This window comes from Panthera tigris, chromosome D4, assembly GCF_018350195.1.
Source record: "Panthera tigris isolate Pti1 chromosome D4, P.tigris_Pti1_mat1.1, whole genome shotgun sequence".
NCBI lineage: Eukaryota > Metazoa > Chordata > Mammalia > Carnivora > Felidae > Panthera > Panthera tigris.
In genome coordinates this window covers 84,411,625-84,438,581 of record NC_056672.1, presented here as the reverse complement: position 1 = coordinate 84,438,581, position 26,957 = coordinate 84,411,625, and the positions used below count along the sequence as shown (strand labels likewise).

The 26,957-nt window shown below is 50.3% G+C and overlaps 1 protein-coding gene across 7 annotated transcripts in view; it reads right to left on the bottom strand.

Moving 5' to 3' along the window:
• The window catches only part of MVB12B (multivesicular body subunit 12B), a 192,194-nt gene extending 169,130 nt beyond the window's left edge, over positions 1–23,064 (bottom strand). For all 7 annotated transcript variants that reach the window (XR_006210807.1, XM_042965148.1, XM_042965150.1 and 4 more), the window contains exons 1-2: positions 22,925–23,064; positions 9,725–9,847 (exon numbers count right to left, since the gene is read on the bottom strand). Coding sequence is in view for 6 of the 7 variants with exons in the window: in XM_042965148.1 (XP_042821082.1) it covers positions 9,725–9,847; positions 22,925–22,999 (198 nt within the window). In the remaining variant the exon portion in view is untranslated. The remainder of the gene's footprint in view (positions 1–9,724; positions 9,848–22,924) is intronic.
• Positions 23,065–26,957: the final 3,893 nt, after the last annotated feature.

The following is a 26,957-nucleotide window of genomic DNA, read 5'->3' as shown; positions in this document are numbered from 1 at the left end:
TGGCTATGAAAAGCGCAATAGATGAATCTCCAGAGATTTATGCTGAGTTTTCGAAAAACAACAACAAAAAAGCCAATCTCAAAAGGTTACATGCTGCAGGATTCCATTTACAGAACGTTCCTGAAATGACAAAATTATAGAAACAGAGGACAAATTAGCGGTTGTCAGCGCTTAAGGAAGAGGTTAGCTAACTGTTAGAGATTGTATACAACTTGCCTATGAGCACAGTGTTCACACGCAACCTTGAGTTGCACAGACCAACCCCGAGTCTATATCCCCACCCACCTTCTTTTACCAGGCTCCTTCCACTGTTCCCCTGGCCTAAATCACCCCAGGGCCAGGTATCTGACAACTGGAGACCAGCCCTCCAGCCCAGAGCCCACGGAAATGATTTCAACCAGACGGTCCAAAGTCTGCTCACCTGACCTGCCTTGCCTTTCGCACAGACACCACAGTAAAGCCTCCTGCCCCTGCTTCCTCCCTCTGCCTCCTGCCCCTTGCTGGGGCTTCCCTGTGTGGCCCTGCAGTGGCATGGCCTGTCTCCCCCCCTGGGAGCTGGGACTAAAACAAACTACCTTTTCAGCGGCACTTGTCGCCTGATCCTTTGGCCTCATCACGCCTGGGTGAAAATAAAATCCCAGGTCCATTTGAAAACAGAGGCTTTCTGTGTCTTGACTGTTTCAGGGTCACTATCCTGGCTGTGAGGTGGTACTTGAATTTGCAAGATGTTACTATAAGGGGAACTTGAGTAAAAACGGGATCTTTCCGTATTACTCGTTACAACTGCATGTGAATCTACAGTGATCTCCAAATAAAAAGCTGAACTGAAAAAAAAAAAAAGGAAAATTAAAGCAGGTCCCTCTTTTCCCTTAACCCAGCTAACTGGGGTTTCTTTGTCAGAAGCCCTTCTAAGTGGTGAACAGGAAGGTGAGCGAACAAGAGGAAGGACCAGAATGCCGCGCTGTCAAGTTCTCCCCGCTGTCTAGAAAAATCAGCTACAGAGAAAGTCACTAGTGAGAAAAAAGTCTTTGGGTCAGAACCAAAATGCAGAGTTGGTGGGACAGAAGTCTAGAAGTAGACAATTCAAGCTACTATTTCTTTTCTTTTTCTTTTCATGTTTCTTTTTTTATTTTTTGAGAGAGAGAGAGAGAGAGAGAGAGAGAGAGAGAGGGAGGGAGAGAGACAGCGAGCATATGAGCTGGGGAGGGGCAGAGAGAGAGAAAGGAATCCCAAGCAGGCTTCGTGCGGTCAGTGTGGAGCCCGATGTGAGGCTCGAACTCATGAACCATGAGATCATGACCTGAGCCGAAACCAGGAGTCGGACACTTAACAGACCGAGCCACTATTTCTGACAGACTCATGCTAAGAGCAGACAAGGCACGCTTCTCGCACACCTCCTGGATGTCCGAGGCCAGGCAGGGCTCTGCAGGGCACAGGCAAACGAGCAGGGAGGAGGCCAGCGTTGCACGAAGTTGGCTAATCCAAGCCACAGGAAACAAAGGCTCAGGGGCCGGTCATAAAACCGCTATCCGTGTTTTTAGTAATTCTCCGTTTAATGTATTTTCTCACAAAACAAAAGGGAGGAACACCTGGTGCTTTTTCTCAAAACAAGCTCGGGTTCTGAAAATAAACCCGTGTGTGAGGCAGGTCTCGGCCTGCAGTGGTTTCCGCTCTGGACAGCAGAGCGGTGGGGAGGGGACCGGAGGCGGCAGGAAGAAGCTGTTGCCCCTTGCTTCTGCTTTTGCTCTGTGGAGGCAGAGAGAGTTTGGGGGGGGTGGGCAGCTCCTCGAGGCCATGGGCTCTGGTCAGGAGACCGCTTTCTGGTCACAAGTAGCACCTCAGATTTCTGGAGGGCTGCGTGTCAGCTGGGATCAGACTAGACATATGACTACACCCCACATTTCCCATGTGATGTCCCCCATATGTTTCTTTTTTTTTTAATGTTTATTTATTTTGAGAGAGAGAGAGAGAGAGAGAGAGAGAGAGAGAGAGGAGGGGCAGAGGGAAAAGGATAGAGAGGATCCCAAGCAGGCTCCACGTTCTCAACACAGAGCCTGACACGGGGCTCAATCTCATGAACGGTGAGAATATGACCTGAGCCGAAACCAAGAGTCAGATGTTCAACCCACTGAGCCACCCAGGGTCCCCCACCATAGGTTTCTAATAAGATATTGTTAGCGTCTTCACACGCTTTTCATGTGACTTTTTAAGAATTCCTTGGGTGCTACATAAGACCAGCTTATTGGAACCTGCTTCAGCACCTAGCAGATTACCTGTTTCTTTCACCACTGTGCTAAGTAGGACCTCGTTTGCGGGCATAGGACTTTAAACGTACCCCTCTCTGTGCCCCCTCGACACAGCCCACCGGCCCAGAGGGAAGCCGGTCTTGCCTAGGCCCCTCAGCGCCACTCAGGTTTGACAGTTCAAGCCTTCGAAACTTCTAATTATTTAGAAAATCCCACATACATTTAGGGCATATATAAATTATTCAGGTCCAGCAGTTTTTAAGAAAGGTTTTGTCATCTAATTAGTTTCAGAAGTAAGCAGCTGTGCTGAGAGAAAGGGGACGGAGGAAGCGCAGGCTTAAGGCACGAGAGGCCCATGTCCGCCCGCCGGTCGTGGCCGTGACCAAGGCTGGCTTCCCAGCTCACGGGTGCCAGGAGGAAGCAGCAACCACGCGAGCATCCCTTCCTGGCTCTTCTCCGGGGGGCCCTGGACGCCGAGTCCTCTGCCCCTCGTGGGCCCTGCTTCCTCAGACAGCCCCTCTCCCCGGGTTCCTCCCCACTGGGCGTGCTCAAACACGCTCCCACCTGTACACAAAGGAAAAAAGATTCCTGATCCCATGCTGCCCTCCCGTTGTCATCTCCTTCTCCCTCCCTGCCTTCAAGGTCCCCTCCCGCTTCAGGGGACCCTGATGCAACAGGACCACGTCCCAGGAACACTTCAGTCACACCGTGGTCTCCGTCCGCCATGTGACGACAACCCCCAGACCTCTGTCTAGACCTGCAGACCGAGGGCCCCTCAACAGCTCCACCTGGACGTCACACAAGCACCTCACCGAGCGTGCCCCACACTGAGGCATCGCCTTGTTCCACGCGCACCCCCCCCGCACCCCCCCCCCCACCGGCCGTCCACGTTCCCATTTCAGCGACAGCATAAGCATCCACCAGCTGCCCAGCAAGACAGCCACATGTCATCTTGGCCCTTCCGTTCCTCGCCTCTGCGCCCGCCTCCCCACACTCGAATCCATTTTTTTCTGTGGAAGAATATGTCTTTGGGTGCCCACGTCCCACGTTCCCCTGTCCCTCAGATCCAGCTACGTCTTCCGTTTCCACGGCTGTGGTTAGCCCACCAGTCTCTCATCCCGCGCTAGCACACGGCCTCCAAATCCACCCCCCCTTACCCTGGTACCTACATCTTCCAATTTTTTGCTGCACACGCCAGGTGAACTTGTGCAAACACAAATCTAAGAATCTCTTCCTCCTGAAGCCCTTTGACGACCCCCACCACCCTCAGAAGAGCAGCCAGCTCTTTTGTGTTGTGTTCCGGCCTCATCCACCCTCCCAGGCTCACCTCTTACCTTTCACCAGACCTCGGATTCCCAGGGCCTCGCATGACAGCTGGGGATCGACAATATTCGCGAAACCGATGCGTGAATAAATACGTGAATGAGGAATGTCAGGTGAAGTTTCGCCAAGGAGCTACTCAAACGGGGTTTTGAAGGAGAAGTCAAATTCTACCCCAGAAAGGTGGGGGAGAGGTACAGGAATTCTGGAATTCTGGAAAAAGGAGACTTAGCGGTACGACGGTATAAAGTTTCTGCTTATTCCGAACACGAGGAAGTGAGAGGTTCGATGAGGCCAAAGAAGCGACTAGAAGGACGTGAGGCTGGAAGATAACGTTGAAATCACGTGAAATTAAAGCTGGATTTCTGTCCTATACAGAATCTGCTTCTCAGGGATGACAGCCCCCGTGGGGAGAAGATCCACAGGTAGCACTGCGACAAGTGTCATAGAATCACGAGGCCCTCCCTCCTGGCGGTGTGCCAGCACCACCGGAAGTTGGGCACAGAGCCTGGGGGAGGGGGAGACTCAGTCCTTTCATTCCCCTGCACCCTCGCCCCCCCAAATTCATTTTATTCACATTCACCTTAATGAGAATAGAAACTGACAGAATGTCACAGCCTTTCTGGAAGGCAATCAGTAATGTTAATCAAATTAAAATGTGAATATCCTGACCCAGTAATTCCAACCTACGGAATTATTCTAGGGAACTAATAGGACAGTCACAGCAAGATACATATACAAGGATTTTGTTTAGCGTATTACAAACCAAAATGGGAAACAAACTAAGTGCCCTTCAACGTGGGAATAGCTAAATGTTGGCATAGCCAGACAATACAATATTCGTCATTGAAAAGATGAGATTAAAAAAAAGATTAAAAAAAAAAGATGAGATATACCTACATGGACTGATAGAAAGCTATCTATGCCCACAATATACTATATTTTTAGAAGCTGGGAAAATATCAATAGTACCATTTTATATTTTTAAAATATATTAAAAAAAAACCCCCACATACACACACATCCCCAGAGACTTCCAGAACTCTAAATCAGGAGAGGCTGAAAAACAACAGAAAAAGTTAGCACAGCCCTCCCTGAGATAGATGTGTAGTGGCCACATGTGGAGACTGTTTAAGAATGACTTGATTTAGGGGCACCTGGGTGGCTCAGTTGGTTAAGTGGCTGACTTCGGCTCAGGTCATGATTTCACAGTCCGTGGGTTCTGTGCTGACAGCTCGGAGCCTGGAGCCTGCTTCGGATTCTGTGTCTCCCTCTCTCTCTGCCCCTCCTCCTTCTCCTTCTCCTTCTCCTTCTCCTTCTCCTTCTCCTTCTCTCTCTCACTCACTCGCAAATTAAAAAAAATAATAAAAAGAATGATTTGATTTAGATCAGTGGTTCTCAAAGTGTGGCCCCTGGACCGGCAGCATCTACGTCACCTGGGAATTGGTCAACATGAAATTCTCAGGCCCTGCCCAGACCTACTGCAGCAGGAATCTGGGGCGTGGGGTCCTCCAGAGGATTGAGACTCACAAAATCTTGAGAATCCTCCACCTGGACATCTGAAAATACTCACTGAGCTAGGGGATAATCTCTCACTTTGGGGTCACTGTGCCACAAAGACTCTTGTGTGTAGGGTGAGAATTTTCAGGAAGAGAATGGAGGCGGTGTTAGATTGCCGTGAGGAAAAAGAAAAATATCTCCTACTCTCTCCGAGGCTGGGACTCAACCCTAAAGGCTGCTGGGAGGTGGGTGGAATAAAAGAAGAGTCTGGGCAAGTAGGGGTCAAAGGACACTGGGCCTCAGTAGCAGGCGTCCATATTCTCTGAATTTTACTCTCTCACTCTCCTTCCCCCTAAAGTTCCAGGTAAGTCTCATTAAAAGTGACTCTTGGGGCACCTGGGTAGCTGAGTCCATTAAGTGTCTGACTCTTGGTTTTGGCTCAGGTCATGATCTCATGGTTCATGAGATCGAGTCCCAGTTTTGGCTCTGCACTCACAGTGTGGAACCTGCTTGGAATTCTCTCTCTCTCTCTCTCTCTCTCTCTCTCTCTGCCCCTCTTGCTCTTTCTTGCTCCCTCTCAAAATAAATAAATAAACTGAAAAAAAAAAAAAAAAGTGACTCTGGTAGAGTAGAAGGCACACTGTCCGACCCGAGTCAGGCAGAAGGTGGGAGCAGTCACTCACTGACAGGTTAGCAAGGAGCTGTATGTACCCAGCCAAGGGCAACCTCACAGGTGTCACCAGGAAAAATGGCACAGTGCAGAGGCAGGGGAGAGAGCCAGAGCTAAGAACCCCAAGCACACCTGAGGTGGCGCCCTGGGAGGGTCTCAGAAAAAGCTAGGGGGCAGACAGGTCTCAGAGTAGAGAAGAAAAGGAGGGATTTCTAGAAGCTGAAGCAGGTTCATGCTGTCATAACCTGGAATTTAGCAAGAAAGGTAGACTGATCTGGAAAGCTAGATCTGATCAATACAACAGTCTGTTAGGACTTCCCTGCCAAGCACTTAGCACAATTTTATTTTACATTTATTTGTGTGGTCATTTGATTGTCTTCCTCTCCCTCTGGACTGTAAGTTTTGTGAAGGTAGGAACACTGGATGTTTTCATGCATCAGCATATCCCCAGTTCCTAGCCGGCACATAGTATTTACTCACAGAACAGGCTGGATAAATAAACAATTTAAATTAAAACACTCCAGGGGCGCCTGAGTAGCTCAGCCGGTTGAGCGTCCAACTCTTGATTTCGGCTCAGGTCATGATCCCAGGGTCGTGGGATCGAGCTCCATGTTGGGCTCTGCGCTAAGCGTGGAGCCTGCTTAAGATTCTCTCTCTCTCTCTCTCTCTCTCTCTCTCTCTCTCTCTCTCTCCCTCTCTCTCTCTCCCTCTCTCTCCCTCTCTCTCTCTCCCTCTTGTCCCTCTTGCTCGCTTGCTCTCTCTCAAAAAAAAATAAAATCAATTAATTAAAACACTCTAGAGTGTTTGATTATTCTTTGTCTGTATTGTTGACTTTTCGTTTCATTAGTTTTTGCCAAAGCAGTATGTTATCATATGAAAGTATATTACCGGAAAGCGTATTGTCAAAGGAAGCTATTTCCTTTTTGGAAAGAGTCGCCCCATAAATACGGTGTTGAGGCATTAGTCTCCGAGTTGTAAACACTCGTTTAGAAAGGCCAAAGAATGTAAATAAAAGGTAGGACGTATTAGGACGTATTTCAGCGGAAATACATGAGAAATACACCCACAGTGGTCATCAGCTACGGCCAGCCTGATGTCCTCAGATTGCTACATCCCAGATTGACTTGGAAATCAGAGGTTAATTCTGCACAGGAGAGTTTTAGCATGAAGTGCGTCTCTGGCATCCCGAGTCACGGAAAACTGACCACCCAAAGAAGATACGACAGCATGTGCTACCTTCAGCAAATGCCAGGCACCGACAACAGAGTCGGGACGCAGATGCCACGGCGTCACACGTGCAACCCGCCTGCCCTGTGACGCCAGGGAACATCCGCACCAGTTGCTCTAAGATCTGAGAGTGCGGCGGTGGGACAGAAAGGGCAGGGGGGCAGGCGATCTCACAGAGGGCTGCAGAAATAGGGACAATAAACTGAGAAGCTTCACAAATAATCCCAGCCCCTTAGCCTAAGAAGCTTCCCCTGCCCTGGAGGAAAGAGAAGTTACAAAATCTAATTTTTATAAACACACAGGCGGCATCTTTTACTTCAAGCAAGCCACAAGGCCTGTGCTCACTTTAAAGCGGCCGTGCTACCCAGGGCCAGCAGCCCATCGGTGCCAAACTCTCAGGGCTTCGTGGTCACGGCACTTAACGTACTCTGTGCACTGGAGGGACTAATCCTACAGCAGATGTGACGGGCAGAGAGGGGTCTTGCCACAAATCTACAGCAGGGCTTCCTCGGCCACTGACGTTGGGTCTAAGCAACTCTGAACCCGCCACCATAAAACGCCTTACATTTCGGTTTGGAGGCTGAGTTTCTGTGAAACTCTAGATAAAAGGAATGGGCCTCCCCGCCATTCCCCTTGAACTCGGGGTCGGACCTCTCGGGAACCAGATCTTACCTGAGGACGATCCAGTGGTCAGCACAAAGAGAGGACTCCCACCCCTCTCCCTGGAAGGGCTTTCAGAGGGAGCCCGGACACTCTCTATCTGCGCGTGCGGAGGCTGGGTAATTGCCAGGCTGACCCTCGGGGGCCTCTTGCCCTGCTCACCTTTTACTATAATGCGTGGTACGGCATAATCATGAAATGTGCTTATTAATTTTACTCATTTGACACTGCGCTCTTCTGCCCTGAGCTAGATGTTAGGAGAAAATGATAGGGATAGATTCTGCTCCTGTCAGACTTCCCAAGACTTTCAGAAAACCAGACTATCAAAGGCCATCTGCCACCCACCAGCCAAGCTTTCCAGATGACCCCAAAGGTACAAGCCGAATGTTAAAGACACAGATCAACAGAGGAGAATAACAAGAAGGCGCGGAGACCCATGCCCTGGGGGTGAGCCCCCCGCATGAGCCCTCCCAGGAGAGCGACCCCCGAGCCAGTCCTCCCAGAGAGCGTGAGCGCTGAGCCCCTGCCCTGATTCATGACTTGCTGCTTCATATCTAATTCATCAAAAGACACTTTGGCTTCTCAAATCAGGAACATTTTTATTAGCTTCCCAAGAGTTTTATGGCACAGAGCCATATCTAATGATTCTATTTTATGGTAAGTTATACATTCAAACAGTGCTTTGAAGTCAGACAGCAGGTAAGACTCAAATCTTTGTCAGAAAAGATTCCCTCGCCCTTTCACTTTTAAAATGTTTATAAGCTTTCAAACAGTTGGGGAAGTGATGGGGAGCATTTTAACAGGCTGCTGCTGCCTTGCACAGGACCCAGCGCTGGCTGGCCCGATACATACTGTGGTGTTCCCAGCAGCGCTTGCTTTCGCCCCTCTATCCCTTCCACCCGGGGACACCAGTAATGTCTGGACACAGTTTGGGCTGCCACAACTGGGCGGGGGTGGGGGGGGTGCTACTGGCATCTAGTAGGTAGAGGCCAGGCGTGCTGCTAAGCATCCCATATACGTGGCATGGGACAGTCCCACAACACAGAAGTCTCTGATTATCTGGCCCAAAATGTCAACAGTGTCAAGGCAGAGAAAGCATGCTTTAGGGCTTCTTCTGGGCCCGGCTGTGGTAGCCCTCCCACCCCTGGGACATCAGATGCTAACATAATCATGGCGGCAGGTTTTCAGTGCTGGCTAAGGAGACCCATAATCTTCTACTCGTATGTATTCTTGGTGCACGCTTTCAATAAACAGGAATAAAACAGTCTTAAACAAAACGAGGAAAGTAAAAATAAGGCCACCTGAGAATCTCAGAACATGTGACCACAGTCGCTGTTAACAAAACCCTCCTGGTGTTACTCAGCACTTTTTAAGCCCGAGCCAAATCACGAAATCGCAACATATGTAACGAAACAACAAAATAACCAATTCCAGCCATCTACTGAACACCACCACAGACACCTGCTGAAAAGCACAGCAAGTTCTCTGCTAAACTGTAGTGGTGTAATCAGGCAGAGCACTGGACTTGGAAGGGGGTCTGGTCCTGAGTCACCACTCCCAAGGACTGGGGCTCTGTCACTCCACTTATCAGAGCCTGGGTTCTCTTAATCAGCAAAGGGAAGATAAAGCTACTTATCCTCCGAGCCTTCCAGAGAACCGTGACAGCCAAATGAGTTCCCAGGTAGGAAACAGCTCTGCAAACTGCAAAGAGCTATACAAACATAGGGCGATACACTGATGACATTAACACATGCGGTACCACCGATGCCAACCGCCACGGCTCTTTTAGGCTCTTGGATCCTTTTCCGTGAAATGTCACAACTAGCAGTGACTTTAGAAATCAACAGGGCCAACCCTTCAGTTTTATAGAAGGTGAAATTGACCATCACAGAAGTCAAGTGATTTAGCCAAGGCCAGGAAACAGCCCAGATGGACTCAGCTTCTTGGACTCCCAAACTAGGACACTCCCCGTACTTCCCACTGGTGATGCTTTCCCCCTTTGTTTAAGTTCCTAGAGGGAAGAAGCACATTTATGTACAAGGTCCAGAGGGGTTTGAACACAGGAGGCAAATATCGGTTGAATCAGTGGATCTTGACTTACTACATCATAGCCTGTTGGGGCTCGGTTCCGAGAAGCCACCACTCCCACTCCCGTGATGGGATCCATCGACGTCTCTGGCAAAGCTTCCGAAAGGTCTTTGACTTCAGGCATGGTGGATTGGTCCTGGTTCCAAGAAGGAAAAAGAAAGCACAGAATTCAAACTGACCATTTAAAGTGAATGATACAAAGTCTCAAACACTTAGAACCAGAACCTTGGGGCAAATTATCCGGAGCGAAGTTCTGTCTACCTGAACCAGCTATAGGAGCCCTGACCTTACCTGACCCTTTCCTCAGATCAAGAACTCAAGTTATCTCTGACCCCTGATCTTCTCAAGTTGGCTTTGAACTCTGGGCTAACAGAGTTAGGGAGGGCCTCCCTGAAGTGACTTTGACTCCAACCCAAAAGCAAACCATTCTTGACTCTCTCGACAAGCTGCCTGATTTCTGAACAGATGCCAGTAGCTTCTCTGAGGATAAATCAGACGCAGCTAAATCTAACAGCATTGTTCACCTCTCTCCCGTACATTATCTCCTTGGGGAGGTGCAGACTTCCAAATCCACAGCCTCTACCACAACCAAGCGTGGACTGTGGAGCAGGCAGGCTTCCAGACACATGGAAGAAAGTGTTCTGGGCAAGGAGGCAAAGGAATGACATTCACGTCCAGGCTTCATGGCTTACTGGCTCATGACTCTGAGCAAGCAAGAGGTCAATGTACTGACAGTCAAAGAGCTGCCATGAGATCTAAGGGAGTCATATAAATGAAGAGCCCAGAGGGGTCCCTAGCACACAGTAGGCACTCAATAAAATGCAGACGAGACTGGCAGGCTTGGGGCACACAGGTCCAGCATAACTGGCTAGAAACGTGGTAGGTGCCGTTCCTGGGAGGGCTGGCAGGTGCCTCTGTTGCGTTTAATCCTGCAGGTCATGTGGGCACTTACTCAAAGCTAAACACTAACAATGACCATAATTCTTGCCGGGCACTTTGGGAGACAGGGAGGGGAAATGGCATTATTATTCTGCTGCTGACTGCCTCCTGATGTGACCAGAGGAGACAAGTAGGATATAGAGAGCACTGGGTCTGGGCAGCTCCAGAGGCAGTGCACCAGAAAGCAAATAAAAGAGGTAACACCTTATGTAAATGACTTTTAGTTCTTTTAAAAGGACAAGCAGTGAAAAAGAGCAAGTTAAATTCCACCTCCTTCTGCAGCAATTAAATCCCACTGGTTGTAGGTCTACCAGATCTCTCAAAGCTGGTTACTGCTTCTAAAGCAAACCAAACAGGCAGGGAGAAGAAATACTCTTAGTTCTCAGCCTAGAATCAGAAAAGGCGGAGGCCACTAAAAATGACTGCAGCCTTTTAAATAGGAACAATCAGAATGCTATATGCAAGTCACCCAAGTAATCAGTGTCCCCCGAAGCCCACAAAAGTTCCGGAAAACAGACCTGCCAATGAAATCGAGCCAAGTCTCCAATCAACGCTAGGAAGCACCTGGCAGCAGCCACACTCTCAACTTCTGTTTATGACAAAAGCTAAACTAAGTTATGCTTTACTTAAGTCTACTGAAAATAAGCTTCTAGAGCCCGGGGCAGGGGGTAGCATACCATGCCACATTTTCTATTTTCAAATTTCATTTACCAGCCAGGTTTATATAAAGCACAGGGCTTGGTGCTTCTGGCACACAGTAGGCATGAAGTAAACACTTACTGAATGAGGAGATATGCGTGCCCCAGTAAAGAAGGTGTAGAGGTAAATAAGTGTACCAGCCCAATCTGAAGCAAACACTAATCAAAAAAGTATCTTCACTTGGAAAATCCCATAGTATGGTAGCACGAAAATAACCTTGCTGCAGTTCGAAAAATACGGGTACCTGCTGTTGGTTACCCAAACGCTTTGCAATTAACAACTCATTAGCAGAATGTACAAATTCTGCCAGTGCTACAATACCACGCTGTGAATTTAATAAAGAACATCCGAGGTAAGTCTTTTTTTATTATTATTATTATTAAGATAGTACCGCCTCTACCATGAGAGACAGAGAGAGCGAGGCAGAGACAGAGAGACAGGAGGCGAACATGGGAATAAATACGAAAGGTTTTATTCGCTGATAGAGTCCCGGCCCCGGGTCACGACGTCGGCCCAGGACGCCCACGACAAGGCCTCTCCCTTCCCGAAGCCCTCGGTCAAGGGCGGTGGGGAAACTCGCCTCGGGAGCCCCGCCGCTCCCACAATGCACCGGGGAGGCAGCCCAGCGGCAGGTTCCAAGATGGCCGCGGGCTGCCTCCGGCTGAGGCAGACAAAGGAGCCGGCGGCCCGTGCCCACGCGTGCACGGTCCCAGCCCGGCCTGCAGACGGGAGGATGCGACAGCAGAGCATGAGCACAGAGCATCTCGGATGCACGCCTCTTTCTTCCCTTTCCCCCCAGTTGCTGTACCCTGGGGATCAAGGCAGCCTTTGTGAAATACAGACAAATGACTCCTCGCGGCGCGGGGCCGCGGCCGGCTCGGCGGTGGAGGAAGCCCCACCACCGGCAAAGGAAGCTTTTAATGAGAAACGCCCAAGATATCCACGGCAGAGGCAATCACTCAAAGCAGCTTGCCCTGAATTACATATTTTCTGACTGCAAATTACTTTTAACAGCGTCTCTACCGTCACTTCAATTGACCTTCCTAACAAAAGGCCATTTATTAACTGGCACTCCACGTTTCCCGGGCTGTGTGGAGCCTCGAGCCAGAAGGGATGGCACCGCCGAGTACTCGGCCGCCCAGGGTCACAGGCCAGGCCTCTGAGAGGGGAGAAGAGGCCATTAATGCAAGCCTGCGGAGCAGATCTGCCCGAGAGGGGGGAGCGGGCTGTTTAAGACCAACATTAACCTGTCTGGCAAGAGGCAATGCGGGTCTGAAACGTAAAATACCAAGGCCTACTTGCAACAACCCCCTGGTTTCGTCCTCAGCAGCTACGCAGCAGAGAGAGACCCACCCCTGTCTCAAAACCCTAACTGCGCACAAAACACACTGACACCCCTCTACTGCATACGTATGGTGCTTTGCATTTCTCAAAAAGCTTTCTCAGGCTCCACTGATGATCACACCAAACCTGGGAGGCGGCTGGGTCTTATCGCCCCTATTTTAGAGAAGACAAAACTGAGGCCCACGGCTGTCGGAAGCCAGGCACCTGGCAGCTGGCAGACCTAAACAGGACCCTTAGTCCTCCTTCCCAGGTCTGGTCTGCTTTCCGTGCCACTGTGCCGAGGGAGACCAACATCCCGTCCGAGAGATCGAGAAGGCAGTTTCAACACTAATTATCTTTAAAAATGCCAAGCTCTTCTTTCTTCAGCCATAGCCCAATAAGTGAAGCAAGGGGGAGAAAAGTACAGAAAGATAAAAGTAACATGGGATTAATTTTCCTCACACCTCAGTTTCAAGATTCAACATTTCCCTCATAAATAATTTACAACAATAAAAATGAGCTAAGGCCATGTTTGTGTAGGACGGAGGTAAATTTAGGCCTAATGAGGGAGATCCGAGCACTGCACAGGAGGGAATAGGTTGATGTATAGCACCGTGCGAGCGCAATCGACAGCACACAGGGGCTCCATTACCAACTGGAAGTCGCGAGGCCAACCGGGAGGGGGTGGGGGGAGCAATTTGGGGAAACTTCTACCATCCCAGCTGTGGCTGCAAGGAAGGTCTCTAGGGGGAAAGCCGAAAGTTGACCAGTGTTTTAGATGACAAGACGACAGAGGTGGAGATTTCTCAGAGCCCTAAGACTGAACCAACCTGAAACTAAGTCAGTTCTCCGTAAATGCCACGCGAGGAATGCGGGTCGTGATGCCCCCCCGGGAGTCACGTCTGCGCGTGGGCACAGGGAGAGTGCAGTGGCAACTCTGGACTTGGCTAGTCCTCCCAATTTAACCTTGCAGGTCATTTGGCCCTAATCCCCATCCCAATCTTTACCCCGAGTGCGTGGCCAGCCTCCACTACGTCATTTCCAAGGCCAGGGGCTGCAGAGCTTTATTCTGGGCAGCTATTCCTGGGTCTACCCCGAGAGGATTTCCCCGCCAGACAGAAGAATATGTGTAAATGTGTTGTGGGGTGTGTGTGTGTGTGTGTGTGTATGTGTGTGTGTGTTGCCTGGACATACGGGGGCTACATGGGATCAGTTAGAGTGAGGTGTGTTTTCCGGAGGAAAATCCAGGAGGATTTCTTCCATGCCGTGCCTGATGAATACGATGCAACAAGGGTGGGTAGGAGAAAATCCGCCTCCCGCTTCTGCCTGCAATGCTGCAAACAGTGCCTGGGGAAGGCCCCGGCGCCCAGCCCTGCAGCACCCTGGCAATGCCATCATCCCAGGTTCACAGAGAAATGAACTTTAACTATAAAGCCTCTCATACAGACAGCACACTGCTCCCTTGTAGCTGATCAAAGAATTACTACAACAGTGTGCTTAATCCCTGAAAGTCAGCAGTGCTGGGCTTAACTGATGCTGAATATTGTTTCAGAATCAAAGGCGTGCCTCCCGGCCCCAGTCTGGGAGAAAACTAAGCTACTGTATCACAGTTGAAAACTCAGGGGAACTTTGATATCATCTCTGTTTAATTTCCCCGGCCCTTCGAGCCTGGGGTTTATCTCGTTTTATCAACTCCTGTACTGAAATCAAAACCCAACTAACAGAGCTCAGACCTCTCTCCGCCAAGGCCCTTCTAGAGGCGGGGTGGGGCGGGGGGCAATAACCGCAGCGGGGGAAGGGGCGCTGCCATCAAAGGAGGCGCAGCGGGAACCCCAACTCGGCCTCCCTGCCGCGGTGAGGAAGGCTGGCTCAGAAGCAGCACCAGCACTGCCCGCCAAGGGCTGAAGGCGCGACTTGCACACAACTTTTGAGGAGAATAATTTCAAAGTATTGCGGGGGGGGCAGGTTAAACTGGGCTACCGTAATTGAAATGACAAAACCCGTGGATTAATTAAATCCCTACAGAAGGATGAACTTGCAATCAGCTTGCTTGAAATCCAAAGTCAAGGGCACAAAAGACATAAACTGTCTGCCCACATCCACCAGCTTGCGGGGTTGGGGAAGAGAAGTGGATAAATATTTCACTTGCCGTGGGAACCTGACCAACAGCAGGGTGGAGACTGAGAACGGGCTGTCTCCCAATAAAAGCTGCTGCTGTGCCCACATCGGGCAGCTCTTTGCCTGTTGCCCAGTGGCAGTAGTGGTCTACAGGAACCGAGGCCCTCTTGTTGCCCCGATTACTGGCATCTTGCTGCTAACAAATCTTCAGCAGGTGCAGAAGGACACGGCCCCATTCCCATGGGAGAGAGCCCATGGCCAGGCTTCACCAATGCACACCACAACACACACAAACACGCAAGCTGGGTGGTCTCCATGCAGCTAAGGTGCAGAGACCTACCTCCTTAGGAGATGGCAGGCTGAGGCCTGGGTCCACGCAGCACCCAAGCAAATGGCCAGCCAGCTCTTGGACTATTCCTGGACGACAGCGCACAGGCTGAGAGGCGTCCACGGTGGAAGCTCAGAATGGCATCCCTGTGCCTCCTGCACTCTGGTCTGGACCACTTACCTGGTCAGAAGCCAAATCACTCTGACAAACACTGTTGAGTATGGTCAGGTGGCAATAGGCCACAAGCTGCTGGGAAGGCTGCTAAGATATTAGGAAACTAAGGCAAATATTTTTCTAAGCTCTCCTAGATCGCAAAGAATTTCCCAGCCAGGGAAACTAACAATGGCGAGCACTTCCTTTTCCCCAGTAAAGGCCCCAGTTACTTCTAATAAAAGAGTCTGCTGAATAAATGTATCCATTCTATCGGACCTATGCCTAGATTTATATTAACCGTTTGTATACCAAACAGAGTTTCTACAAACCATGTGATGCGGGCCTGGGGTTCAGGGTGCTGCAGCTCACACGGTGCAATGTTAGATCCTGGAATTCTCGCTCCAAAAATAAATCCGGGATCAAGTTCTCCAGCACTGCTGTGGCCAAAGTCCTGCCTCTTACAGGCCCAACTCTGCAAAACCTGGGAGCCTGGTGCTGGGGGCAGTCTCTAGTATACTGTGAGCCCCACTCCGACCTGCCCACGAACACTGCAAATGAGGGTCAGCCCTGCCCACTCCCATCAAGTTTTGGTGCCCTATTGTCCCCTGGAGAGAAGGAAGAGGGAGGACCCCCAACAGAAGGCAGATGCTCTACAGATGAAGCCATCCCAGGAGGACCCAAGAGAAATGCTCTCTTGCTATTCAGGGACATAAGGTCAGGCACACCCTTACCCTGATGGCCAGTGTCTAGGGTAAAAATGCCAATGTGTCACCTCAACACCCAGCAAATGGGCTCTCGGGCCAGAATCAGAACACCCAGCTTCAGGTCAGCCAGGCATGTCCCATCACTACCAACCCCTTTCTGACTTTCAGACATTTGGTCATCTAATCATTCTACCTGTGCGCCGATGACTTCCAAAATACTTCCAACCGCCCGGACTTTTCTCCTGAGACTCAGTGGTAGGTGTCTAGCGTCCTGCTGGCTGTCATCACCGTATGTCCTGGCTGAACATGCCATCCTCCCCCTGAAGCATCTCTCACATTCCCAGTACCCAGCAGCACTGGCACACAGCAGTGAGCCCACAAACATTTATGGGGAGCCTTTGTGCTAAGCACTGAGGGAGGGTATGCAATGATGACGGTTGGAAATCTAACATTCTGGAGCAGGGATTCTCAAACTCTGGCCTGAGTCACCTGGTGAGTTGGTTAAAACAGACACTCTTGGAGCCCACTCCCAGAGATATTGATCCAATAAGCGTAGGATGGGGCCTGAGAAGCTGCATTTCTGACAAGCTCCAGGCGATAGTCAAATAGCTGCTGGTCCACAATCTGAACTTTGTACAAGACAGCAGGTACTCATGAGATGTCTGACGAATGAATGAACAGAAAAAACCCCGAAGGTAATTATCCATGAGGAACAGCCTCGGAATGAGTCCCTCGGTCTCTCCCTCCCCAGACGGTCAGCCAAGAGCACCCAGCTCTCCCCCGATGACACCCACCCCACCATTCAAAACCTAGGTCACATCTCCCGTTCTTCCCAAACCTTCCTCGATTGCCCCTACACACAGCTGCTGTCACTGAGAACGCCGGCGCTCACCAAGAACACGGTCTCAGCACACACGTGTGCACACACGCATGTACGCACACACAGAAACACGCAGCCTTGCCTCTCAGAAGGTTTAGTACACTTTCCCTAGCAGAACGTTAGTTGCTCAAAGGTGTTATGTCACGGTGGGTGCTCCATAAATGGATTATGGGTGAGGGGGTGGGTGAGTGGATGCATGGATGAATCAAGTTCCTATCCTCCCAAACTGCCCACGTTTCGCTGAATTAAGGTGGGCACGTAAAACAGCAAGGGCAACGGCAAGAGCAGACCTGCGGGCCCCTTCCAATTAGAACGCCAGGCTGGGCGTCAGTGAGCCCAGGACAAACACCACGCTTCCAGGGACAGGCAGGCTGCAGAGGAAGGGAGGCGGGACTGCAGAGCTCCCAGCAGCTCCAGAAGTGATTGTGACCCAGTCCAAGCAGGCTGGATGAGGGCCTGGCAGGGGCCAGGGTGTCTCCAGGCTGGTCGCCCAGAAGACTCCCCTAAGGGGTTTGTAAAAGCCACGGCTGCCCCTTCCAACCCCCAGGTTCTGACTTAATTGGGTTGGGCTGGGCCCAAGACTGGATAATGCACAGCCCAGGTGAAATGCCACCGTGCTGGGCGGTACAGCGATGAAACAGACGTGGCCACCACCCACGGAGCTCACACGCCAGAGGAAACATCCCAAAAGAAAGAGACTGCAAATGAGGGCCCACTTCCTTCTGCCTGGTGAGTCAGGGAGATGTGAGGGAAGAGCCTGCGCTCCACCTGGCCTCCTGGAAAGAGAGAGGGTGCGGGGCAGTGAAGGTACTGTGGGCAAGAGACGTGGAATCAGCAGCGGCGTGAACAGACCACTGGGGGGACTGTGGGTGGCAGATGGACGGCCGAAACAAGCTTCTGAGGTGCTTAAACAACAAACAAACAAACAAACAAACAAACAAACAAACAAACCGTTAAAAGCCTGTTGGCATTTCTCTGCAATTTCTAAGGTCCAAGCAATGATGCAGGGCTTCAGGAAGGAAGGAAGAGATTCGAAAGTCTTTTGTTCCTATTTCCTCTCCTGTAACCGAATGCTTCTCAAACCAACGCCCCGTTCCTGCAGACCACCGCGGGGCCTCCTTACAGTATCAGGTCAGGGCGGGAATGAAAAGCGAAGCAGAGCGATGGAGAGGGTGCAAGCTCTGGAGTCAGAGGGACCCGAGCTTGAATCCCAGCTCCGGCACTAATTTAAACCTGTGTGGCCGCAGGCGCGTTAGCTGAGCTGGGCCTAAGTTTCCTCCCCAGCAGAATTGGGATGACAGATAATATTTCCTTCACAGGGTTGTGTCGTGTAAGGAACTTGTAGAACTTGCATCAAGAGAAACAGTCAAGAGAGTGCACAAGACAGCCTATGGCATGGAAGCAAGTTTCTCCGGATCACATATCCGATGAGGAGTGAAAATCCAAATCCATACAGAACTCTTACAATTATCAACAATAGAAACTAAATATTTGATGGGAAAAAACGGGCAAAGGACTTGAATAGACCTTTCTCCAAAAGTGGTCTACAAATGGCCAACAACCGTATGAAAAGATGTTCGACATCACTAATCACTAGGGAAATGCAAACCACAGTCACACCGAGCTATCACCTCATACCCACTGGCATGGTTACTATCAAAAGTCTAAAAATTAGTGTTGGCGAGGACGTGGGAAATTGGCACCCTGGTGCACTGTTTGCTGGGAATGGAAATGTAGCCACTAAGGGAAACAGTAGGGTGATTCCTCAAAAAATTAAAAATAGGGGCATCTGGGTGGCTCAGTTGGTTAAGCTTCTGACTTCGGCTCAGGTCATGATCTCACGGTTCATGAGTTCGAGCCCTGAGTCGGGTTCTGTGCTGACAGTACAGAGCCTGCTTGGGATTCATTCTCTCTCTCTCTCTCTCTCTCTCTCTCTCTCTCAAAATAAATAAATAAACTTAACAAAAATAGAATTACTGTATAGTCTGGCAATTCCACATCTGGGTATGTACCCAAAAGAATTGAAAACAGGGTCTTGAAAAGATCTCTGTACATCCATGTTCACAACGGCATTATTCACAAGAGCCTAAAGGCAGAAGCGACCCAGGTATCCGTAGACAGATGAATGGACAAGCAAAACACGGTATATACATGTAACGCATAGTATTCAGCTTAAAAGGGAAAGAAATTCTGACATATGCCACAACGTGAATGAACCTTGAAGACATCATGTTGAGTGAGGTGAGCCAGTCTAGAAAGACAAATACTATATAATTCCACGTGTATGAGGTTCCTAGATTAGTCAGATTCATAGAAACACAGAGGAGAATGGTGGCTGCCAGAAACTGGGGGAAGAGGAAAGCGAAGCTGTTTAATGAGTATACAGTTTTGCAAGATGAAAAAGTTCCAAAGATGAGCTGCATGACAGCGTGAATGTACTTAATGCCACTGATTTGCACACCTCAAAACGATCCGGATGGTTCATTTTATGTTATGTGTGTCGTATACTTTAAAAAAAAAAAAAAAGCCTCCACAATCGGGGTTTTCAAGTTTCCGGAAGCAGAAGCACAACCCCACATTTCTTACTCAACACACAGATCCCAGGGCCCCTTCCCCAGATATTCCGATTGGAGGTCTGGGTGTGAGGCCCTGGAATCTGCATTTTCATACACATCTTAGGGTTATTTTGCACACTAAGAATTCATTTATTCTGCTGTAGTTCTAAAGGAGCAAGGGATATTCTCCTGAGTATTTTGCTTTTGCTGATCAGTACCTGTTTAAAAAACAACAGCTACGTCTGTGTCCATGTGTGTGTATAGAAAGATCTCATGTATAAAGAAAGATTATAACCACAGCGCAACAAGGTGGTCCCCCAGTCCTCAGGGAGGTAGGAGCTACAAGGCTTGAGCATGTGACTCCGGGGCTCCAGGCCCATGGGCCTCTCACATTTCCACCAGCGCAAGCTCCACATCTCACCCGAAGTGTGTCAGGTAAACCAAACACGTGCCCGCAGGATGTCCCCAACAAGGGAGGCAATGTCAAGTACACCCCGCAGCGGCTCTGCCTCTCAAGCAGCAGAGGAGAGGAGGTCTGACATAGGCAACCTCATTGCAAACAGCGCAGACGATGCAGGGAAACCACAATTCCCAAGGGCAGCCCAGCAAGCAGAAGGCCAACCCGAGCCAGTGGGGCCAGAAAATGTTGGCCAGGAAAATGTTGGCCAGGGAGGGCCTGTGAGAGCGCGAGAACAGCCTGGGAGAGGCAGCTCGTTCAGGGACCCCAGGCCTCCCCTCCCACAACCCAACTAGCAAAGGAGACTCTGCTCATTCAACCGCAACCAACTAAATACAGTGTTCTCAGCCCACCACATCCAGCCATGTAGTCATTTGTTATCTTCATGATCATAATAGCACCTTTGACATTTCCCATGCTTGGCTCCAACACTATCATTACTTTCCAGTGTGGCAAGGATGTCGCTCTTCGAGCGGGACGCGTGGAACCCTTCCAACCTGCTAAGGTGGAGGGGCCCAGGACTTCTAGATTCTGACGCCCCCAGAAGCCCATCTGCCGTGAAACTGATCGCAATGAACCTTCAGCCACCCCCACCCTTTACCCCTTCCAAGGCCCTGAGAGGGGACCCAGAAATGCGTTCACATGGCCGTGTGGTTTTGTGAAAGGCACAAAAGCAAGATATTCTTGTATTCTTTTTCTTATAACCCCTCCCACCTCCAAATCGTCTAAATGATGGACCCAGAAAACCAGGGTCTGCCTTTGGAGTCCACCTAAATTTAGAGAGGACTCCCCCACACCCTCTGTAGTGCCACATGCATTCACATACATTAATTCATTCAGCCTTATGGGGTAGGTTTTATTCTTAAGCCACTTCTACATATAAGGACATGGGAATTCAGAAAGGTTCTGTGAGGTTCCATGACCTGCCTAGGGTCACCGGGATTGCAGGAAGGAGACTGAGATTCAAATCCAAACCCCTAAATCCAAGCCCTGTGTTCTTCTTACTCTAACATCCCTTCCTGATTGCCCTAAGGAGAGCTACAAACAGAAAGGCACTCTAAAGAAAAAAAAATAAATAAAGCTCTTCTTCTGATTAATAAGCCAACAAACACTTACTAATAACCACTAACCTTTACTGACCACTTGCCCTGAGGCAGGCACAGAGCTAAATGCTTCTCTTGCAATATTTCATTCACTGCTCACCATAATCCCATGAGATCCGTATTATCATTAGCCTCGCTCTACAGATGAGGAAACTGAGGCTCAGAAAAGTTCATTGGTTTACCCAAGAACACACAGGAAGTAGGAAAGCCAAGGATTAAGCTGAGGTCTAATTCTAAAGCCCTTGCATTTAGCCATGGTGCACTGCTCCATTTGGAAGTGGGAAGAGCCTGCCAGCGGGATGGAGGCAGGCAGGGGAAATACCTTCAGCATAAATCAGGAGTGTGGCCTAAGAGCCAGAAGGAAGGGATCAAAAATGCTGATTAGAGGGGCGCCTGGGTGGCTCAGTCAGTTAAGCGCCTCACTTTGGCCCAGGTCATGATCTCCATAGTTCATGAGTTCAAGTCCCCATGGTGGGCTCTGTGCTGACAGTTCAGAGCCTGGAGCCTGCTTCCTATTCTGTGTCTCCCTCTCTCTGCCCCTCCCCCAATCGCACTCTGTCTGTCTCTCTCAAAAATGAATTAAACAAAATTTTTTTTAAATGCTGATTAGAGAAGATGATTCTGGATTCAAATGAACCAGTAATTCACATGTCAACTGCTTCACATGGGTCTTGGTGCCCAGGTCCCAGGAGAGGCCCCACCTCTCAGAGGCTCCATTTAAATATTCTCCGCATGGCCCAGTATCTCAAAGCACTGCAACAATTTCCAGGGAGCTAGAAAGGTGTCACCTGTGTCGTGTAACTAACCTTCTGAGGACCCTGAGCTTTTCGGTTTGCCTAGGTTTCTGCAGAGCTTATCCCCTAACTTTTCTAAAGCTTCTCTGCTGCAGCCGATAAGACTTTTTTTTTTCCCCCTGTTAAAACGAGATGAGATCCAGCCAGCTGTCGAGAAATGTACAATGAGATTATACTGAGAAGGAACCACCAGAGACAAAGGCCCCTAAAGAGTCACTGGCCTGTTGTGGCTTTTGTGGCAGAAATCTGTTCTTGGGTGGGGGTGGGGAGCAGAGAAGGGGCAACAGCCATTTGCCTTTCGCTTCCTGGGGCCTTCCTCTGCGCCTTGCTGAAGAGACTGCTGAGAAGCAGGGGAAAGAAGAGTCACATCTTTAGTGGTGAGAGAGGCTGATAACTTAGGCAGAGTTGTCTGTTGGTAACAAAGAGGACAAAGATGCACATAGGTCTGCCCTCTTCACTTGGGCCTGTCACTGGGGATCTGATGTCCCCCCGTCCTAAGTCTGTCTCACTTAGGCTGGAGTCCTTGTGGGGTGCTCATCAACACAGCCGTCACACTTCCAGGATGGGTCCTCTGGGTCTTGGGTGCCCACTCCGGGCACCTCACCTTTAGATAGGTGCCCTGGCATTTGGGTGTCCTCTCTGCTGTGCCCAGGTCACAGGTGAGGCCGCACCCCAGGTGATGCTCAAGGCTCAGGTGCAAGTTGGTCTGCACCCACGTGACCACAGAGAGGCCGGACCCCAGGCCAGGCCAGTGAAATCAATGTCCCCCCAGTCTGTGCAGGTGGCCGCAGCGGCCTGGGCACAGGTGGGCCGCCTCACCTCTCACCTGGGCGGCGGTGGCTCTCGGAGACCCTCACCTGCCCGGCCCTGGGGGCGTTGCTGGCACTCGGGTCCCCGAGCTCCCTCCCGCCTGTCCGCTGCAAGGCCGAGCCGGGGTTCGGGAAGCCGCGGCGCGCGCGGGCCCGGGAAGAGGCCGCCGGGCCTGTCCCCGCGGCGGGCCGGGCACGGAGCCCGCAGGCCTCGGCGCGGCCCGGCTCCGCCCGTCCGCCCGCCCCTCGGCCCGGGGCCCGCGCCCGCCCGCCCGCCCGCCCGTCCGCCGGGGCAGCAGGGCCGGCTCCGCCGAGCCTCCGCGGCGCCCGGCCCGCCCGACCTCACTTAACTGTTCCCCGCTGGGGCGGCGGCGGCTGCGGCGGCGGTGGGTCCCGGCTCCGTCTCACGCAGAAGCAGCTTCTCATCGCCCGGGCGGCGCGGGAGGGGCCGGGCCCGGGGCCCAGGCGGCGGGGCCGGCGCCGCAGCTCGAGCGCGAGCCTCACCGGGGAGCGGCGGCGGCGGCGGCGGCGGCGGCGGCAGGGGCGGGGCGCGGCCTGGCGGCGGCGGCGGCGGCGACAACGGCGGCGGCGGCTCCCTCGGCGGGCCGCGGCGGCGGGCCGGGCTCCGGGCCTCCCGGCTCTGGCGCTGGCTCCGGGGGAGGCGCCGGGCGCCCGAGGCTGGCTCGGGCGGGAGGAGGGAGCGGGAGCCCTCGCGTCCGGAGCCCGCGCCGCCGCCGCCGCCGCCCCGGCCGGCACCCCGCCTACCCCGGGCCTCCCCCACGGCCCAGCCCGCGAGCCCCCCGGCCCGGCCTCCCCCAGCCGGCGGGTAACCCGCCCCCCTCCCCAGCCCGGCCTCAGAGCCCCGGGAGCCCCAGGCCTCTTGGAGCCTGGGCACTAGTTATCCCCTCCGCCAGGCTGTTCTCTTCCAGGGCCCCCGCAGCCCGCTCAGCTCTCCTAGGCCTCACTGGATCAGTCCTTCAGCACAGCCTTAGAACCCTGGACGCCCCCAGGCCCCTTGGCGCCTTAGATGAACACCACACACACACACACACACACACACACACACACACACGTTGTCCTCTAGCAGGGACACCCAGCCCTCCTCGATTTTCGTGAACTGCAGGCCATTCCTTCAGCTCCGCTCACTCCAGTTCAGGGGACCCCCACTCTCCCAAATGACCCAATAGAAGCTTAGCCAGGTCCCAGACTCCACTAAAAACAGGCCTCTCATAATGACCCCAATCTCCCAGCGATTCTCTGCCTCCCCTTTATGCGGGGCAAATGATCAACCCACAGGGGCCATGGGACTGCCCTCAGGGAAGCATCTAGAGGGAGAGGTTTACAGAAGTGATGCCCTACAGTAGTCGGGGAAAGGTATAGGCCAGAGGATAAGACTGCATGAGGAGTGGAGTCCAGAGCTTGACTCTCAGCTAGAACGGCTGCTACCAAAGACAGGAGCAGGCTCTGCATAATTCCTTAACGAAAAATGCCCCACAGAGCCCCAGCAAGGCATTCCCAGGCAGAGGCTGGCCTGCCATTTGAAAGAACTGTGGTCAGAAGGCTGGAGCCTTTAGAGCTGAGGACCATGCAAAGAGTGATTGGCATCAATTTGCTAATACATCAAGTCTAATTTTCACACATTCTAGGTTTTTCTAAGCAGAATTGGCTGTCGGGGAAAATGTCTTGTGGGGAAGCCAGGCAAGTGTGTGCATTCCAAGCGTCTGTCTCAGAAATGCCACTGGTTCAGATGGTTTTACAGACAAGTTCTTTCAAACCATTAAGGGTCAGACAATCCCTCCGTTATTTAAATTTACACAGAGGGGCCCCTGGGTGGCTCTGTCAGTTAAGCGTCTGGCTTCCCCTCAGGTCATGGTCTCGCAGTTTGTGAGTTCGAGCCCCACATTCTGGACTGACCCCTAAAGCCGTCAGCACTTAGCTGTTCTCTGTGCAGTGGGCAGTCACTTGGGGGCAGGGGGCCAGGCCAGGCTTCCTGTCAGCCTCCCCAGTGTCCCCGAGGAAATAGCCTCAGCTGGTGGCCAAGTTCAGCCAGGACAACTCCACTTTGCTCTGTTTTACACAGACAAGCCCTTTTTTAGGGCAATTCTGCTCAGAAGTGTTTAGATGTTATTTAAAATGTTTAACAGGGGCGCCTGGGTGGCTCAGTTAAGCCCCAACCTCAGCTCAGGTCACAATCTCACGGTTTTTGAGTTCGAGCCCCGCATCAAGCTCTCTGCTGTCAGCATGGAACCTGCTTCAGATCCTCTGTCTCCCTGTCTCTCTCTCTGGCCCTCCCCTGCTTGCTCTCTCAAAAATAAACATTTAAAAAATAAATAAACATTAAAAAAGTTTTTTAATAGAAAAACTTACACAGAAAAAAAGCAAAAATATTCCATATCGCTTCCCAAATTTAGCATAACTCTGATACCAAAATCCGACAGATTACACCAAAAAGGAGAACTGCAGATCAGTATAGAACACTGGTCTCCAGATAATTTAATAAGGGTTGTTTGAAAAAGAGGGTCTACAGTCAAATAACTTGAGAAAGAGCTGCGTGCCATTTACAGTCTACCTTCTGGAGAACCACAGTAAGTATGAGTATAGTAAAGTCCCTGTGAAGTCCAGGAGTAAAAAATATGGCATTTCTCAAACTCATCTGAGTCAGGACCACCTTTTCAAAGTTCACCAATTATCTCTAATATGTGAATCACTACTATAAACCAACCTATTTAAGTATATGATAGTCGTAAGGCTACCGAACACAGTGTTGGCAATTTGAGTCCAACTTGATGGAAAACAAGCCAAAATCCACTATGATCAAGCAAGATTTATTCTAAAAGTGCAAGAATAATTCAGCCTCAGGGAGTCTATAAATTCATTGCATTGTTAAAAATAAATCACAGGATAGTTCAGCAAGACAGATGCTTTAAAAGTATTTGATAAACTTCAACACCAATTACTTATAAATTTTTAAAACCTCTTAGTAAATGAGGAAAAAAATTCAAGCTTAACATGATAAAATTTATTTATCAGAAGCCATAAACAACCATATTTAATGGTGACACACTAAAGGTGTTCTCATTTAAGTCAGAAACAAAACAAGGATGCCTGCTATAACTGCTACAAACTAAAGCCAATGAAATAAGAGAAGAAAAATAAATAAGAAATATAAGTATTGGATAGGAAAAGACAAAATTGATATTATCTATTCATGATTTAAGTGTGTACCTAAAAGCAAAAATTAAAGAGAATCAGTCAAAAATCTTAAGATTTTGGTAAAATGGCTAGCTATAAGATAAACACTGAAATCAATCACTTTCCTGTTAAGGGAGAAGACTTCTTTTCTATACAGAAGAATTCTGTGTTCGTTTTGGCTTTGGCTGATCACAGACAGCAAGTATTTCTGTGTTCTCTACCATGCGGCAAATGGACCTATTTCTGGTGCAGAGAGATACTATTGTCCCGCACTGCCTGCTACTATAGAGGTAAATCATCCCATCCAAGGGGAAATATTATAGAAAGCCTACTTGGCTACTGATCAAAAGCTACATTTTCCTGTCAATTTCCAGGACTTTTATCTCCTACGTCTCTTTCCTGTATCTATGCCTCAATTTTCTTCCAAATTCAGAAGAGGGAAAGAGGTATTACTTATAGGATCCCCTAAATACAGCACTAAATACCAGTGATTTCCATTTAGAAAGTATGATTTTTAAAAAAAAAAAAAAATTACATTCAGGGGCGCCTGGGTGGCTCAGTCGGTTGAGCGTCCGACTTCAGCTCAGGTCATGATCTCACGGTCTGTGAGTTCGAGCCCCGCGTCGGGCTCTGTGCTGACAGCTCAGAGCCTGGAGCCTGCTTCAGATTCTGTGTCTGCCTCTCTCTCTCTGCTCCTCCCCCGCTCATGCTCTGTGTCTCTCTGTCAAAAATAAATAAACTTTAAAAAATAAAATAAAATAAATTACATTCATAGTAGTAATGAATACTATAAAATACCTGGCCTTTACCTTAACAAGAAACGGCAAGGCCATAGAAAGAAAACTATAAAACCTTACTGAAAAACATAAAAGTCTTTAATAAAAGGAAGAACATAACAAGTCCCTGGGGAGGAAGTCTTAATATTGCAAAGATGTCTATCTCCCCGAACTCAATATATAAATTTAGTGGAATCTAAATTAAAAAACCAATATGATTGGGGGGAGGGGTGCAATGGAACATGACAAAATTATTTTAAAACTGATCTTGAGGGGTGCCTGGGTGGCTCAGTCAGTTAAGCGTCCAACTCTTCATTTCAGCTAAGGTCATGATCTCTTGGTTCATGAGATTGAGCCCCATGCTGGGCTCTGTGCTCATGACACGGAGCCTGCTTGGGATTCTGTCTCTTCCTCTC